This window comes from Oenanthe melanoleuca, chromosome 1 (assembly GCF_029582105.1).
Source record: "Oenanthe melanoleuca isolate GR-GAL-2019-014 chromosome 1, OMel1.0, whole genome shotgun sequence".
In the NCBI taxonomy this organism is placed as follows: Eukaryota; Metazoa; Chordata; class Aves; order Passeriformes; family Muscicapidae; genus Oenanthe; species Oenanthe melanoleuca.
The window spans coordinates 49,046,467-49,064,917 of NC_079333.1; the positions used below are offsets into that span (position 1 = coordinate 49,046,467).

At 38.0% G+C, this 18,451-nt stretch overlaps 1 protein-coding gene across 6 annotated transcripts; it reads right to left on the reverse strand.

Moving 5' to 3' along the window:
* Window positions 1-1,199: 1,199 nt before the first annotated feature.
* Window positions 1,200-17,767, reverse strand: SPART (spartin). Of its 6 annotated transcripts, none has more exons than XM_056486618.1 (10): window positions 17,671-17,688; window positions 15,944-15,993; window positions 11,999-12,834; window positions 10,665-10,862; window positions 9,563-9,667; window positions 7,698-7,827; window positions 6,815-7,009; window positions 5,694-5,852; window positions 5,530-5,620; window positions 1,200-2,791 (listed from the first exon to the last, which is right to left on the reverse strand). In XM_056486618.1, the coding sequence occupies exons 3-10, from the start codon at window positions 12,830-12,832 to the stop codon at window positions 2,605-2,607; spliced, it is 1,899 nt and encodes a 632-aa protein (XP_056342593.1). In that variant the 5' UTR covers window positions 12,833-12,834; window positions 15,944-15,993; window positions 17,671-17,688; the 3' UTR covers window positions 1,200-2,604. The 6 variants fall into 6 exon arrangements, with proteins under 6 accessions (XP_056342593.1, XP_056342584.1, XP_056342623.1 ...); XM_056486638.1 differs by lacking the exons at window positions 15,944-15,993; window positions 17,671-17,688 and adding exons at window positions 4,481-4,541; window positions 15,624-15,744 and having other exon boundaries at window positions 2,702-2,791; XM_056486609.1 differs by lacking the exon at window positions 15,944-15,993 and having other exon boundaries at window positions 17,671-17,767.
* Window positions 17,768-18,451: the final 684 nt, after the last annotated feature.

An 18,451-nucleotide genomic window follows, 5' to 3' on the forward strand; every position in this document is an offset into this window, starting at 1 on the left:
TTCTTTTTAAAGGATTATGGATTTATTCAGGAAACATTAAAAATAGGCTATTCTAAATTGCTACAACCCAATCAAACGACCCTTGGAATCTAGAGGAATCCATTCAAATACAGGGGTTTAGATTTGAAGTAAGAACCGTGGTTTGTATCTACACAATGATTAAAATGCCAGAGATGGCAGTAGCTTAGAGTGACATAGAGATCATTGAAAGTAATCCTCTCAAGACAAGATCTGAGACCAATATTGTAGCAGGAAAGACTGAATAAATTTGGAAATAAGAATGCCTTAGGAAATCAGGTAGTAGTTCATGCACTACACAGCTTAGTAAAACTTCTAGGACTGCCATGTATCAAAAGATGTTCAGCATTCAAAGAAACAAAACCAAGCTGTGAATAGAAAGCCAACCTAAGACAGGAGGTTTGGGGAGCTTAATGTATCAATGAGGCAGTAAATGTAAGAAGGCTATTGTATAAGGTAGAAGAAGGGAGGAGAAGCCTGTGGAGCTGCTACCCTGGGCCCAAGAAGTGGCAGGTGAAGCAAGGTAAGTTCAACAGCATCTTATTATTAGCTGGCAAAAATTAAACTTTGGAACAATGTAAACAGGAAGGTTATGGATATATCACATTACAAACTGTTAAATGGGGTAGGCATCATCCAAAAAAGTTTTAATCTATTTTGAAAGACTGGATACATGTGAAGAGAACACAGCTGGTTAAGCAGGACACCACTACTTGCCTGATACTGATGGCATTTAAATGTTTTTCTTCAGTGTGCTCCAATGTGGTCTCTTGAAGACTGTAACACCTTGATCTTAACTGTTGTTTTAATACAACTTGTTGTTTTGATGGTTTATAGACTAAAGGGTATGAGCTATATGCAAAACCTCAAAATGGGAGGAAGAAAGAAGATACAAATGCCTATATCCCTCTTGTAAATACAGCTCAGAGCAACAAAAATGTTTTTGCTAGTGTGAAATCTTTAGCAGTCTCTGAGTGGTTACACAAGCTGGCAAGTGGCAGACTATGTAACAGAAATTGTTGCAGTCTACCTTGGATGGAACCTTTTAGTTTGAAATATGTAAGCTGTAGTTGATGAGCTTGTTTATACAGTAGATATACCCCAATATATTTTATAATTTCTGAAGGAGCCCTAGTTTTTCCACTTACGGATCCATATAGTAGCTTCATATCGTAAAAAGGTTGAGCACAGATTTTATCTTTATTTCCATAAGTCAAAGTTACACTTCAAGTGGTTAGATCCATTCTTTCACATTTCTCACCCTAAGCACACATCTGCAGTAGCTACCCCAAAATATGCACCTATTACCATTCTAACAGACTGTAGCTGTTACTGCATTTTTTCAATCTTCTACAAATATCACTTGCCAACAACAGTTTATAGTTATTTTCTCCATCTATATGAAATGGAGATGAGTTGTAAATTGTTGACATTCTGTCTGTTGCAGGTCCAGCCAATATTAGAATGTGCAGCAGCTTTAAACTCAATAGTAAAGTATTAAATAAGTAGCAGTGTCAAAGCATCTCATGGATTTAATATTTTGAGTTATTGTACACTGTGCTACAAACAGGACGACAAATCTACACAGCAGTATCTATTCTACACAGCTCTTCATTAAAAGTTTTTCTTCATAGTCTTATTAAACACTTCACACCCTTGTGCAACATATGAATTTAATGGAATAAAGATGATGACCATTAGAACTATTTGTTCAAACATTAGGAATCTTCCATTAGGAGGTCATGATATATGATAGTACTCTAATATTTTCACAGAAAAATAATTTATGCAAAACCATACTTATCCTCTCTACATAAAAGCCTCAATTTCAAAGAATCTTTGTATATTCCTTATGGAGTCAACTGAAAAATGCATTTTTCTAGACCTGTAAATATCCTCTTTTAGAAGAAATGCTTGGTATCTTTGGTTTACTTATATGCTGGATGAGAAAAAAAAAGACAAAGGGAATGACTACCTAATTACCTGAGGTTCATCTTTCATTTCTCCTAACATGAACTTGGGATAAGATCAGCTGTTTAGTAGGTGAAAAGAGAAATTCTCTACAAAACAATGAAAACACAATGCTTATTTTAGTAGTGCATATTAAATAAGACAAGGCTTGATTAGTAAAACTAATTCTTAAGGATAGTTATAAAGTCAAAACTGGTAATTTTACTTGTTTCAGAAGTAGTAATCCTACTCTTTCTGCATCACCACCTTCTTTATAAATATAAAGTGTTACAAAAATATTCGCAATAGTATTTCTATATTAATCTATTATTCCATATATATTATTTTGAAAAAGTGCTTAAAGAGGCAAGTATATGAATTGCAAACTCATATTCTTCCAGTTGCCTAAAGCTTGATCCAGTTGTTTAAACCCCTTGTTCAGTACAGAACAAGGAGGTGACAACTTTCATTTTTCCTCCTACAAATGCTCTTCCTACTTTTACGTTTTCCTGTCAAATTAAGTAACAGTTGCTTGAAAAGTACAGTGTGACTTATGTTCAATGTCAGATGAGCAATGTACTTCTAAACAGGAAGTTTCATCTCTAATGTAAGGCTTTGAGAAGTATTTAATTGCTTTCATTTTTTACCCTTTTTCTCATTATCTAATACTTTATATTCATCTAGCACAGCATGTCCGGTTTCCTTTGCAGTTCTCTTTACAACAGATTTGATACCAATATTTTCAATGTTAAATGCTGTAACACCAACATTGATTGCAGAATTCATAGCATTGTCTGTAGCATGGCCAGCATCCTCTCCATACCTAAGGAAAGAGAGCAGTTTTGTAGATTTGTATACTTAATTTTTTAATCTTCACAGGAGTTCTTTTGAGAGCAAAAATTCAGGCATTACCAAGAAAAAATAATAAGCACAGTGCCCAAATATCTAAAGAATAAAATTAGAATTTATGAAGCCATTTCAGTAAAGGCTGCTCCTCTATCAGATAATTGCTCTTTGAAAATATCAATATGCTTCTGCTCTTTTTCTTCAAGAATGCTTCCAATCGTTCTCCCTCTAATTTTGAAGAGTAAAAAACGTACCTATAAGAATGGAGGGGAGAGAAGTTTTGTGCAATAACTAAAGGTTCTTTTTCACCTTAGTTCTTAGGTAAAATTCCTACCTCTATATAGAAAGCCAACTTTACCCTGGGCTGCATCCAAAGTAGCATGGCCAGCAGGGCCACTCTTCTCTTGTGAGACTCCCACCTGGAGTGCTGCATCATAAAAAAAACCCCAAAAGGCTCAACAAAACTATCTTGAGGATGTGATGAAAATTACGAAGAGATAAAAACCTTTGGTCTCTCCCATGGGCTGATTCCAGCTTCTTTATGCTTTAGTGGGAAAGTTGGCAGTCTCGGACTAATGACTCAACTGTGCACAGAGAGCACAATGAAGGAAGACAAGGGTACAGTGAGGGCAGTAACTGCAACTGTTCTAGGTAGCCAGACATTTCTCCAGAGAGCACTGCAGTCAGACAAACCAGGGCAAAGGGAAGTATTCCTGGCAGAATCAGAATTCCAGCAACCAGCAGTTACTTTTTTTTTTTCCCTGTGCTTGTTATGACCTGAGATGCTTTGAGAACCTCAATATAAGGTTAGAGAGAAGCAAAGAATATCAAAGAATCAAAAAATCTGTAATACAGATTTATATTATCTATAATATAGATACAGCAGCCAGAGTGTGTGGCTGGAACTAACAATGAGACCAAATAAAAATAATTAGTGGGTTTTTTTTGTTTTGCCTTTAATTCTCTGATAGAGCAACAGCCTTGAATCATCAACATCAAATTTGCAGGTCAGATAATAAATCTCACAGCAAAAGTATTTGTCAGTTTGATTAGCTTGTTAATTTGATTATTTTCACTTCAGAAACATCATAAGCCAGTATAGTATCAGTAAAATAAGTAACCTTACTTAAAGTAGGATTGTAGCATATCCAGTGCAGTAAGACTAACAAACTCTAAATGTCTGATAACTAATTTTTTTAGTTTGCCTGCCTTAATTGCATAATTTTTAACTTTTCTTTTTTTTTTTTTTTTTTTTTTAATTGTGCAGATATATACACTGCATCTATTTAAACAGTTTTTAAAAAGGGTAGTAGCATGGGACTTTGGCAGACATATTACTTCTGAAGCTACATTTTTCCCCCATTCCAATCAACATGAATATGATGAGCATCTCTTTAAAATTCCATCCAGAAGGGTGTTGCAGCTAAGTTTTAGCCATTTTTTTTATTTAGAGACACTGATGGTGCTCCTTTAGCTTTGTTTCCATTAAGTAGAATTTAGCTCATTCACTGGTGTTTTGAGTGGCAGACATCTTTGTCACTGAAATAAAAATCAGCTTTTGAAAGGGAGATTATGTAACATTTTAATATAATTGTGAGGATAGATTTTAAAGATTACATATCAAATATTTTCAATCATATTGCAGTTAGCTGCAACAGGTAGTTACTTATTGTTTTTCACTCTTAGTGTCTGTTGTCTGCTGATCTCCATATTTCCTATATTTGTATCTAAAACAAAAACATCAATGTGAGTTTATGTGAAATGAGAACCAGTACAGTTTCTCCTGACATTCTTACTGCAAACAAACATTGGCAATAAACCACAACTGACTACAGCTTTGCTATTTGTCCTCCTATTTGAAATGCATCACAACACAACCCTGAATGCCAGTCTGCTTAATACTGTATGCTGATGTTTATCTGGTTACCATTGGCTTGTAGCCTGTATGCACTTTCAGCAATCCTTTTAATATCTCTTTTGCTACACTTATCACTGATTCCATTTAGACTGCTTGCTTCTGCTTACTCTTCACTTTCTATTACATCTACTGCCCTTTTTGTGAGGGGTGCATTTCACATTTCAGTTATTTCAGTATATTCCTTTATTCTCCACAGCATATTCCAGTACATGCATACAGCTTTCATCTTTCCATCAACTTAGTAACATCATCTTAATCCCAAATGTTATTGTCCTCTTCCCCAGTATCTTTTTCTAAGAACATCTGTATTCTGCAAGTTGAGGCTGGTCTATTATTGCTATATATGCTTTGGATTTCCTTAAAAAAATTTTCGTTTTTTGTACTGCCTTGCTTTAACCAAACTTGCTGATACTTGAGGTTCTTTCATTTTTCATAAATTTAGCTAAGTTTGCAGAAATTCAGGATTAGAGCTGAGAGGTTTAAACCAGTAATTTTTTTCATTGTATTATACCATAGAGCAAAGATATAAATCTGAACATTATCTGTAACAAAGCCTGAAGCTGTAATACTTCTACAAAGAACTAAAAAATAGTTACTACGATCATCTACTCATTTCAGATCTTTCCATACAGGAGATGCTCATTACTGTGCACTTACCACCGTATCATGTGCTACATAATTATAGCAAAGGATGCATTTCAGTTAGCTTCCCTGCACTTTCATAAACTTTTTTTTTGCCAGTATTCAGAAGCAATAACAGTGTGCTGTAGAAGATGAAAACAATAAAAATAACTTACTTGTATTTGACCGTTTTTACAGTCTCAGTTGAAACACTTTTAGCAATGCACTTCGCTGCACTTTCTAAACCTTGCCACACTGTTGAAAAACCTGTAGAAACAGTCAGCTTGAGTTCACACCATTAAAAATATGCCATTAAAAAAGTGTAAGGAATTTTTATTACCTTGAACTCCGCTTGCTGCTACAACCAGAGCACCATCAAAAGTAGATTTGCCATCCTTATCTTTCTTTAGGGATTCTGGAACTAATTTGCTGCCATGTTTCTTCACATGTGGAGCCAGCTCCTTTCCAACACAGCTCGCTATAGAACACACTCCTTCAACTACCATAAAACAACAGTAAGCAGATCATTTAGTGAGAACACAGAACAAGCTTCTTTAAAAATCTTTACTCATAATTAACAGGAAGCTTCACTGAAGTCTTAAGTGATACTTGTATTTAAATACACTTGTATGAAAGACAAAGACTAATCCACATGTAAGTGTCCAACTGATACAGAGCAACCTTCTTTTTCAGGTTCTACCCAGCTCCAAATCCTAAGAAACAAGTAAGGTTGGCCTTGTGATTAAAAAGTGCCTTAAAAGACATACATACACACCTCACACTCAAATTTCAAGAAACTGTTTCCACTGCTTTGTTACCTCTAACTTGTAGAGAGAGAAAAAGCTGCTGCTTTCCTGACTTGTCTTCTGTAGAAGTCTTTCTTACAAGCATTCCAGCTCTTCAAAGTAGTTTTATAAGATCAGCACAACTTACTTTTAAACTTAGGTGAGTCACTAGACAGTAAATATAAACATTACATGCAAATAACAAAAAATGAAGTTACTGAGAGCTGTTAGGGTTGCCAGACACCTCTGGATACCAGGCCATTTCTATTTTGGTATTTATATATAGTCCAATAGACTTCAGGTGTGAGTGTTTAAAAATATGCACACACACATTCTCCTGTGGTACTGTATGTTAGCAACCAGTGAGAGTAGAGCTTTTAAAAAACATAGTTATCAACTTTTAAAAAAAGAGACATCATTTTGAATTAACTGTCTAAAACTTTCAAAAGCATGTCAAACTTATTCTTTTAGGAAAGAAAAGGATGTCTTAAGGCCAAGTAATATGTAGTCTTAAAGCACATCTGTTACAGGAGATAACTAGGCACAAACTACTGATCTCTAGTTTATCAGGTCAGTACCTCCTCTAGTTTACTGGCTAGAGAAACCAGCTTGCATTTTACGAAGTTTTTATTATTTAAGGCAAAAATATCATATTCTATGAGATGGAAATTTTTACCTAAGAACTGGCTGACTTTCACAGCTCCTCCAGTAGCCTGTTTTGCTACGTGAAGTCCCTTTGCTACAGTTGGGTTGACTTCCACAGGCTTTTCTTCTGGTTGAATGTGCTCTCGCAGTTTAGAAGCTCCTTTGTGAATAGCTTTACCCGTGTATTCTGCTCCTTTCATTAGGCCCCAGCTTACCCAAGATGCACCTTCAAGGCAAAAATCGTTTTTCTTAGTACATACAATTTTATGGACTGTCATTCCTTCAGCTATCCCTCCCCTGCAAAACAGGAATGTTTAGAAACATTTCTGATTACAGTCTGCAATTATCTTCTCCCCTTAATGGGCCAGCACGGAAGTCCTGCAGTAATTTCTGCACCTATACCACCACTTTTTACATTCATTTTATTTAAGTTTAATACAGCCAGCCCACACCCAAATGTCAGCCTAATACAGATACTCAGGTTTTTTAATGGATATGCAAGCAACAGCGGAGCCAGAAGTGATAAAACTGCACATCTCAATGCTATTAATACTCAGGAAAACATACAAACCCAAGCCTCTAGCCCTCCTTGCAGATTCATATTTATTGCAATCAGTTGGTGATCATTAGTATACTCTCAGAGGAAAAAACCCACTGCAGAAATCCTACAGATGCCTGCTGTAATATGGGTTCATACAGGGGTAAAATTGTTCTGTCACAGTGGTTTGAGTCCCAGCAGGTGATATTCTAACAGAGTCAAATGTGGAGCCAAACTCATTTGCAATGAACAAACTGCTGGCAATGGAACAACTACTTCTGATCACTTAGCTTCTATCAGCATACATGTATTTAGGTGAAAATACTATTTTTATGTCACTCACATTGGTTTCTATTCAACAAGGTCCCCTTATTACCTGACAAGATTCCATGGGCAACTTTCTCACTCCATTCTGGTAACTCTTTCTGATCTTCTGCTTCTTCAGGTTGTGGCTGGATATGCACAGTCTGAGGCAAGTGAACTGCATCACTAGAGGCTTCAGAAGGCTGACACGTGAAAGCAAACATCTGAGCATCTACTTTTCAACACATCAACAGTGTTTCTGGTTTAGATCATACACATCCATTATCAAATAATACTAAAGTTGTGCAAGCCTTGGGTAAGTGTACAGAAACTCAAGCTAAATTTAACACTCAATTACTTTTTCCACAGAAATCCTAGACATCCCCAAAAGCTTATCAGACAGGTCAGCTTTTTTGTACACATTTTTCATCCAGCTACAATGAAAAGATTTGCTTGCCAATGCAGCCATATGGCCAAATAGCTAAGCAGGGAAAATTTACACTACTAGTTCACCAGCAAAACAGATAAGAGACTGTCCATCTCTCATTGTTATCTTCTCTGACAGAAGTCAACTCTGTTGTTATTCAGCATGGGAACTGCAGTCTTTGGTTAGAGAATCCAGCTGCACTGAAGGAATGCAGCTGTTGAGGTTGTTTTGTTCCTCATCCTTTCCTCCTAAATTCAAAAATAAAGGAGATTATTCATTCTGTGTGCTGTTGCTGCTTTTTCAGACTGGCACAGCCAAGGAAAACATCAAACTGTGCACAATACTGGACCCTGTTTAAGGCTGGGTGGACAGGTTCTGTGTTACTTCATGTCAAACTCTACAGTTTCTGGAATAGATGTTAATCATTCAAACACAGCAGCAACTATCACAGGCTGCTTAGTGCTTCTAAAATGTGTAACATCACTTTACACAGTTCACAGAAAATGTATAATTAAATTTTAATTACAGAAAGCTAAAAAAATGTAGTAGGTTTTTGTTAAGAGAAGCTTTCCAACATAAAAGTAAATAAACTCCCCAAACATTACAAAGATTGAAACACTGCTAATTAATGACAGAAAGAAAAAACATTTTTGTTTAGTCTAGAAGAGTCTAAATGAGAGCATTTATAGATTAAACTCAGGCAGATCAGAACACACAATACAGAACAGTTTTTGCTATTACAGGGAATCTTTAAATTCCCCTGAAATATTTACTGGATATAAAACCAGGGTATTGCACATAGCTGAATGTTGCAATAAAACCAACATTAACAGGAGAGAGTAGATTGAACCCTAGGAGGCTGCTACCCAGAGGGTTAACAATGTATCACTGATATGTACTACATCATCATTTACTGCTGCACAGCATTGTGAAATCTGGAGTTCAAGAAATGTCTTCAGCATGTGATCAAAACACTCTAAGGGCTGGGCAGGAGAAATTACCTCAATAAACAGCTACAGGTAAAAAACAAACAAAAAAACCTATCTGAAAACCCAAACTATGTTCCAGATGTAATTTTGTTACACCGCAGGTTGGGGCACTGTAGAAAACCAGTCAACAAGACTTTGAAATGAAGAGCAAAAATGGATTCTCTAATAAGAGAGGAGATTCAGTACTGCATATTAAAGTATACTATATTAAATATAATTAGTCAATTAGATCCTCATGATTACTATGTAAATGGCCATCAGACTAGCTTTTAGAATACTTGTGCTATATCAGTTTTTAAAACTTCAGAAATATGCTGATTTGAAAAATGTGGCAGGCTGCAGTAACTGAATTGGTGTTTGACAAGAAACCAAACAACAACACAAAAAAGCCACCCAACAAAAAAAATAACCACAGGACACAGCATTCACAGCTGCTGTCAATCAAATCAGCAGTTCTAACATGCATTTCTGTAACAACTTTTTTTTTTCAACTAGAGGATTTTGGAATGTCCTGGGATTTACCTGGACTTTGTGGCCAGACCTCTGTTTAAATTTATCTTCAAAATGTGCTCTCTTAGTTGCTGGGAGCTCTGAAGGTAACCCTACTCTCTCATGGGATCCTGGCACCTGCGACATCGTATCAGGGAACATTAACAAAAACACAAAGTTTTAGGGAAATAAGGAACTAATAAGATACCAAATCTGAACTATTTCTATGCAGGAAAAAAGACAGAATTTTATCCAGTGAGTTGGTATCACATAATTTTGTAATACTTTCCCCTTTTAAGTAAAAATTATTGGCCTCCTGTGCTAGTGAAATTCCCTGCTGAACTCACCAGGATTTACACAACTCTGCCCTCATGGGATGCTCCAAACTGGTCCTTCATCATCACTGAATTCACATTTTGGTGATTCAACAAAATTCTTGCATGAAAAGATTTAATCATGCTAAAATCTTTTAAGTAGTTACTGGTTACCACTCTTCCTGAAATAATGCTCCAGGGCTCTCAAGAGTGTATTTTCCACTTTGCTACAAATCACTGAATCTTACTGCACATTTGTTAGACTGGGTTTTTTTTTGTTTTCTCTACCTGTCAACATCTTAATATCTGGTGCAATAAGGCATCAGACTTATCTACTTTGAGATCCCATTGGAAGGCAGATTTTTGAGGTACTTACTATTTTCACAGGTCTTCTCTGAGGCAGCTTAAGATTTCTGAACTGCAAATGTGAACATTTGGGCACAATATTCCAAGAAAAGCATCACCAAAACTACACAAAGAGTTGTGTGCATGCACACATAAGGAAAAGCATGCTTTCTGCTGAATACAAAATTTCATTCTGGGTTCTATCTTCTTTTTTGGAAAAATAGAGAAAATATAAAAACTGGTCTCAAATTCCACTCTGCTTAAAATTTGGTATTTTAAAATTTTTGCTGTCTCATCTCATAGGACCTACAGTTTCATTAAAAAGCTGCTTTATTGTGGCTACTTTATCTATTTCTCACGGATGAGCTTATCAACCAAGACAAAAATCTGTCTTTTTACACAACTAAATGTAAATTAATATATCAATGATTTCCACCTTTCCTTACTGGCTTGTAACAGGCTGCCCAGAAATTTACCTGGATACGTAGGTCAGACATTTGTTTCAAGAGATCCTCAAACAGCTCTCTGTCAGCTGCAGGAAGTTCTGAAGACAGCACGACTCCCACGTAGGACCCTGGTATCTGGGACATGGTGTCAGGGAACATGTAGACCCCAGTGTTGCAGCACAGAACAGGAGACTGGGTACACATCAGAGGATACAACCAGTCACAAACCTAGGGAACACAAGCACATAGAGTCAGAGGATGCTTTTAAAAAGAAAGATAGGCAGAACATACTGATACACATCATAAACTTGATTTTCCAAAAAGTTTCAAGTGGAACCTTCTAGTGAAAGGTTCCCTGCTGATGGCAGCAGGATTGGAATTAAATTATCATCTTTATGGTCCTTTCCAACTCAAACTGTTCTACGATTCTGTGATGAAAAATAAAAAGCCTTATACCATCCTGAAGAAAAAGAAAAAAGAAAAACAATCCCCACATGATTCTTGAACTATCACTCTTGATTATTTCCGACATTGTAATTATGGAGAAAATACTAATTTTCACAGGACTAGAATTCAGGCTGGTACCCTCTTAACAGGTCTCGAGGCCCAGATGAAAAGAACTGCCAAACAAGTCAGGAAGCACAGTGCCTGTCCACTCTGGAGATCTCAGGACAGGTTTATATGACAGGCCAAATAGAAATGTATGGTTGTCACTGGCCTACTGTTGAAGACTGCTAACATGAGTGGAGCTGAACCAGGAGACCCCAAACCAGGATCCAGCACACCCCAAACCAGCCAATCCCAGCAGTAACAAGGAGATCCAAACTCAGAATCCAGACCAGAAACACAATGTTCATTCCAGAACATTGCTTACATGAAGCAAGTAAAGACTGAAAAAAATAATGCATCCTTTTGTATTTGTAGTTCTGAGTCTGGATTAACATGGACCCCTAAAATGCAAATTATCCATTGTCATAACTGCAATACCTTATCACTAATTGAAAATGAAGTGGGCAGCACCAAACTCCATTTTATCATGATTTGTTACAACAGGTGAATCAAAATGTCTTCTCTATGTGATGAAAGAAATCAATTTTATGAAATGGTGTTAAGTCCTTTACATACTGGATTCACCAGAACAGCGAGCACTTGAAAACCCTGGGAAGACACAGAGGTGCTTTTCACAGAAAGAGTTGTACAAGTGTGTACTTGCAGAAAACCATTTCTGCAACACCTGTAACATCTTTTGTATTATCACAGGGATATTAAGGCTCAGAAGAGCAAGCACCTAAGAAGATTGCCTGTTAGAGCTTTATGACAGTTCTTGAAATTTTAAAGAAAGGAGAGAACTATTTTCCTGTTACCTGAAGAAATGCTGGTGGACGATTCCGAGCAGCTTCACTATCTGTATCCAAGAACTTCACGATGCGCAGATATCCAGGATACGAAGGAGCACTAACCTGCCCATCAGGAGTCACAAAAAATATCTGTACTCCTTGGGGAATTAAGATCAGCTCATCTGCATCCACTCCCAGGTTTTCCAGGGGAGGTGGCTGAGTGCATTTGTTGCTGTAGTAGTCCTCACTGACAGAAGAAAACTCCCCAGAGTCTGTGCCATAGGATACAGTGAAGTGGCCATTGGTGGCTTGAGGAGTATAGGCAGGTGGTGCTTCATTTGGCAGACAAAGAGGTTTTGCAGATGATGGACTCATAGCTGGAATTTGCCCCTGACTCACAGCTGCAACACTTCCATCTGCTGCAGGCGGCTGACTTGGTACCATCAGAGAATTAGGGGGAGGGGGTCTTTCTGGCTTTTCTTTGGAAGGAATGGAGGGGTATAACTTGGGCACCCCAGGAGGGGTATCCATCCTAGCAGGAGATGCTTGTACTGGTGGGGTGTTTTGCTCTAGACTGCCGAGTCGAGCACGAACATTCTGCAGGGTCTCCCTCATCTTCTGCTGCATTTGCCTGGCAGACTCCCACTGGGACCCTACACACGCAGGACCCTCGGATGGAATGCTAACTCCTCGGAGCAAGTGGTCAAGCCCTTGCTCATAGTAACTTCTTGCCTCTTCCCTCTGACCCAGTTCATCTGTATTCAGTCCTTTATTGACAAAAATAAAGGCTTTCCTGTACTCTTCACTAATGGCTTTAATATTTGCATCTTCTTGTGTAACCGGATCCCGTAGTTGTTCCATTACTGCAAATTGGAATAAAATCAATAAGAATATACAGAGAGTAAGCCAAACAATGTTTACCTTAGAATAAAATGTCTTCTTAATGATGACCCTATTGCATGTATTAGCAGAAAACTATCTAGTTGCTTGGAACAGTGTCTGATATGTTATGGTTATCTCCTAATAACATTCAGATTCAGCTGACATGATTCCAAGACAGCAAGGAATCTATAACCATCAAATGTAGTTACATCACAGATATTTATTTCTTTAAAGTTAAACACCAGAAGAACGTGGACAGGCCTGGTACTAAATTTTTCATCTTCAAGATCAGTAGTAAACAAGATGAATAAACAAAACTTTAAAAATCTAACTTTTCCAAAAACATCTCTAAGGTAATAAAAAATTCAGTTACCATTTTGTCTGTTTAAATAAAGGCTGAACTTACAAACAGTACATTTCCATTTGAATTATTTAAGAGAAAACACCCAACAGATTTTTAGACCTTCATCAACTAACATCAACACACAGAACTGTTAAATACTTTGAACAGTTAAAACTGTGCTTTACAAAATGAAACCATGGGATTACTTATTTCCTTTACAGTATTTATAGAGTGAGAAAAGGCAATTGGTGTTTTACACTCCTTGCTCCCCTGGTGACAAAAACTGGAAGTACCAATATGTCCAAAAGTTTGCAGGTTCTATGTCTGTTTTGAAATTTCTCAAACTGCCTCATGTATTTAAACAGAAGAGCAGCACAGAATCCAGTAGGTTTGCTTGAATTCTAAAATGTGTTAACTCATTGCTAACAACAGATTGTTGGTCTCAGCCAAACACAGGAAATACAAATAATTAATTCTGATGAATTTGGGTTAGGTTTGCTTTTTTTTTCCTGGCAGTCTTGAGAGGCACTGTTAATTCAGGAAAATCAGGCAATTATACTAGAAGAGAATAATGATCATGGACAACAAAAACAGGATAGTATATTAAATTAAAGATCAGATATTTTCAAGCAAAACCATGATTCTCTGCTGTAAGGCAGATGAAAGAAAGGAGACATCTGTCAGTCACAATGATTAACTTCTTAATAAGCCACAGAAAACATGGGGGTAAATAAAATCCAAAGTGCAAAAATAAAAATACTTCCATTACGTGGGCAGAAGCGTTAACACCACCATGCAGGGCAGTGGTGAGAATTCACACACTGAGCCACACTTAAGGAAGCTGTGCCAGAAGAGGAAGAGGTAGGCAGGTTACTGATTTTTTCCTGATGAATCAATCACTCTTCCTTAGAAAGGTGTAAGTTTGGCTTACCAAGGCAATATAACAAAGGCTAAGAGATTTGATTAGTCTCTACAAATACAATGAATTAAAAGAAAGTAAATCAGTAAAGAAAAAATAATTATTGGGAAAGAAAAAATAATTAAATCCAAACTTGTAATAAAATCCTGAAATAGTACCTACATTTCAGTTTACTTAATGTCTCTTCTTGTTTTAGACTATCAACAAACTAAAGAAATGATCTGGAAAACATCTTCTTCTATTCCAACAAAAACAGAGTGCAGGACATGAAAAGATTTTAAAGAGGCAAAGAATGCTGTGTTCTACTCCCATGCTCTTTATAATCAAAATGCAGACAGCATTTAGATGACTGAAGCATCTGCAGTCACACAACAGAAGTGACATGTAATCTGGGAGGCATCTGTTCTTATGATGCTACAGAATCCAATTTCACATAAAAGTCAAGATGTGTGGTTTCAGTACAGTAACAGACACATAGCTCAGAATATAACAGGGGTAGTTTGAGAAGGGAGCCCAGTGGAGTGGGTCAGCAGAAACTCAAGCCACCAAGTTCACTGCCCATCACGTAGCAAATTTTGGGCTGGAGATTGACTGGAGTCACTTGTTGGCAAGAGGCTCAGCATCTTTAAGCAAAAGAACAACACTGGCATAAGTGCATATTTACTAATCACCAAGGACATCACCTTTAGAAGTTAAAAGTTTGATGCTGACCAGCACAACAGCAAGCAATTAAGAGTAAAAGCAGTTGGAAAGAACTTCTTACAAGGTCCTGAATATAGCTGGATCCTTACAGCAAAGAAACATAGTGACAGCCAAACCACATCACTGTAAGTCAACACTAGTATTTACTATTGAAAAATCCACTTTTCCTTTTAAATAGGATATGAAGCTGAAAACCAGTGTAATAGTAAATACTTCTGATATGAGACTTGTAGGTTCTTAAAGCACAAAAAATGTTTAGAAGACTGAGAAGGACAGAAAAGTTTAATTTATCATCACTGTTTACTTCTCTATTGAACAAAATGTACTGGTTTGAGATTTTTAGTGCCTGTATTCCTAAGTCCATATAAAGTCCTTTCTCAAGGGTTGAAGTAAATGATTTATTTGTGAGAACACAAGTGCAATACAATAGTCCCCTTTGCCCCATGTTTATTGATTTGGTTTTTTTCTGGGTGAGGCTAATGCAAAGATAATTTACAGATTTCAAATAACCATTTTGCTAGTGATTGTTAGCATGTAAGAAGACGAGACATCAAGTAAAATCCTAACTATTAAATTCAATATTTACTTGATCTACTCTTCACTGTATAGCTCTCATACTGACAGCAGCACTGCTCTTGCTAAAGCCCAGTCTCTACTGACACTAGAAAAGGTCTGTAAGGAAATGGAGATGTCAGCACCATCAGTGTCCACACAGCACTGGTGCACAGCAGAGCTACAAAAGCTGGCTCAGGAACTCTGATTGTCTGAAACACCCCAAGTTTGGAGTATGTGTGCAGTGTGGTTACCTCCAAATAATGCACTTGGTTGGCAGAGCACTTGGAAAAGGAGGAAGGACTTCACAGTAGATTTCAAGCTAAACATGTGATAACTAAAAGGCAAAAAAACTGAATTTCATTCATTCTTAGTAATTGATTAATACAAAAGAATGGATGGTATTAATAATTGCTTATCTAACTGCTCCCTCACAACACAAGAATAAATATTCTCTGAAAGAGAACATTTAAATAGCAATCTAATCATATCCAAGGACTATCCTCGTTCACTATTATTTTCAGTATACAATCTTAATATAGCATTCAAGTGTCCTGCATGTGTTAATATTTACCTGTAATCCCCTTCTGTACAATGCTGAATCTTATTTCCTCTATTTTAAAGCTGTAAGGAATGGAAATGCATATTACTGAATATTGAGAGCACTGCAAGCCAATCTTTGGCTCTAAGGCCTGTTCAGATCAGCCCAGACCGTACCATTTAGCCTTAATTAAGACTCAGACAAACTTGTCTCAGAGAAAGCCAGTCCAACACTGAGAAAAGAGCTAAAGGGTACTGTAGATAATCACAGATCAATCCAGCACTAGAGCCCTTCTTCTTTCCTTAGCCCAGATCCTCTGTGGTTTTAAGTGACTTGACCAAGGGAGGCTACACTGCAACAATGAAACTTGAGTTTAATTTGATCTTGTAAACTAACATCTCACCCATCCTTCCTCTGAAGCAGCAAAGCCCACTTCATTGAAAAGTAATGTATATTAACAAAAATACAGGTCAATGGTGGATCTCACTGCTAGACTGTAAACATGAAGTCTAAGGCTTATTAAGAGGATTAAACAGCCTGACAGAGGCAGGACACACTTGCCAACTCACTATTTCTGAAGGAGAGTAGGGGAGGAAAATGCGAAACAAATCTTTAAAAAACACAAGCTAAAACATCCTTAATCCAAGTATTCTTGTCAACTGTTTTTCTCTCAGCCACCAACTTAGAAGTAAACACATGGAAACATAATTGTTTAAACCTTATTTCTGTATGAAAAGAGCACGTAAGAAAGTATTAGCAACTTTCAAGAATTTAAAGAATTAAATGGTATCTAGAATATAAACTAATATAACCCAAATACTAGCTAATTGATTTAATTTAAATAAGCTAAAAGCATAAAAAGGTAATTTGTTTAAAGAAGCCTTTAAATTTTTCATGAAGTGGTGGCCTACTCCTAGCTTTTAAGCAAAGAAAAAAAACTGTAAGGCTAGATAATATCACAGACTAGACAACAGAAAGAAGAAGCGATATTAAAGTAATTCCTACTTGCAAAATTACCAAATACTTCAGTAAACTGCCATCCTCTGACATTTCAACCTACATCTCCTTCTCAGACTGCTCTCCTAGCACCTTCATTCACTCAGCCGGCACGTCTAATTTCCTCAACTACTGCTGTTTTAGGATAATTTCTGTCCGAATAAAAGAGCTTCCTTCTTGCCTTCTGCCTTCACCGCAGAGCGCTCAGCCCCGGGCGCGCACTCGTCACTTCTCTAGAGAACGCAGAAGAGCAGTGGGGCGCATAATGCCTTCATCTCCGGCTGTGCTGCCCGGCGCCGGCGTTTTTCGCAGCGCCGAAGTACAAAGACATTGTACTAGCATTCCAAAACATTGCAAGATCGTCATGGAAAATCCAGCGTTATGTAAGACTGCTATTTAATACTATTTCATTAGCTGCGTCTGCCGGCTTGTGATCGCTACCAACCTTCTACCAGATCCAAGAAACTCAAACCTGTCAAACACGAATCCTTTAGAAACAAAACAAGACAAAACAAAAGGAGCGGTTTTCCTAAGCAGTCTGACAAATAACCTCTCAAGACATTCAATGCATTATTAACCACCGGGGTTACTCCAGCCTGCCCGGACCACGGCCCTCCCTCCCCCCGCCTGCCGGGGGCTCCCGGCTGGCCGCCGCCCGGGCCCGCTCCGCTGCCGCCCGCGGCCTCCCCCTGCCCGCCCCGCTACAACCAGCGACCCCCGGCTCCGCAGGGACCCCCGGCAGGCCCGACCCGCGATCGCCTCACCGAGCCGGGCGCCTCCGCCGCGCTCAGCCGAGCCAGCCCAGCCCAGCCCAGCCCGGCCCGGCCCAGCCAGCGCCGCCCCGCCCGGGTCAGGCGGCAGCGGGCGGGCCGCAGGCCGCGGCGTCACCGGGCGCGGGCGGGGCCTCGCCAGCAATGAACTGCGCCGGACTGTGCCGCTAGCCCTGCGTTTTCTTTTATTTTGTGTTTTTGTTTTGTTTCTCTGAGTTTTGGTGGGTTTTTTTGTTTTTTTTTGTTTTTTGTTTTTTTTTTTTTTCTAACGCTCTCGCTGTTTGGGAGGAGCACAGGTCTGCGTGTTGGTTTCACTTCACTATAAATTAGTTTCGCTGGGAACGTGGAAGATCGCTTCTCTTTTGTCTTGTGGTTTCTGTGGCTCGCACCACTGTCATGCCACACTGAAACATAACGTATGGCCCCGGTGATACCATGAGTTCTTCTTTGCCTATTCTTCTTCAGAAGCCGAGTGGTTTTGCCATTTGTAAAGAATTGAGTTAATAATTTAAATCCATATATCTCTTCATCTTTTAATAAGAATTGTAACTCTAATTAGCTGTATATGTGTGTACAAAAGTATATATACTCAAATTCTAGTTATGGAGTTCGTATGAATATGCAAAAAATGGAAAAATAAGACCTAAAAGCTATCATTCTGAAGTCTCCCCCTTCACGTCATGTTTTCACATTGCATTTTTACTTTAATTGTGCCAAAGAGGCAGGCTGCACTGATCAAGGTTATATTTCCAAACGTGTCTGTCTCCAGGTGAGA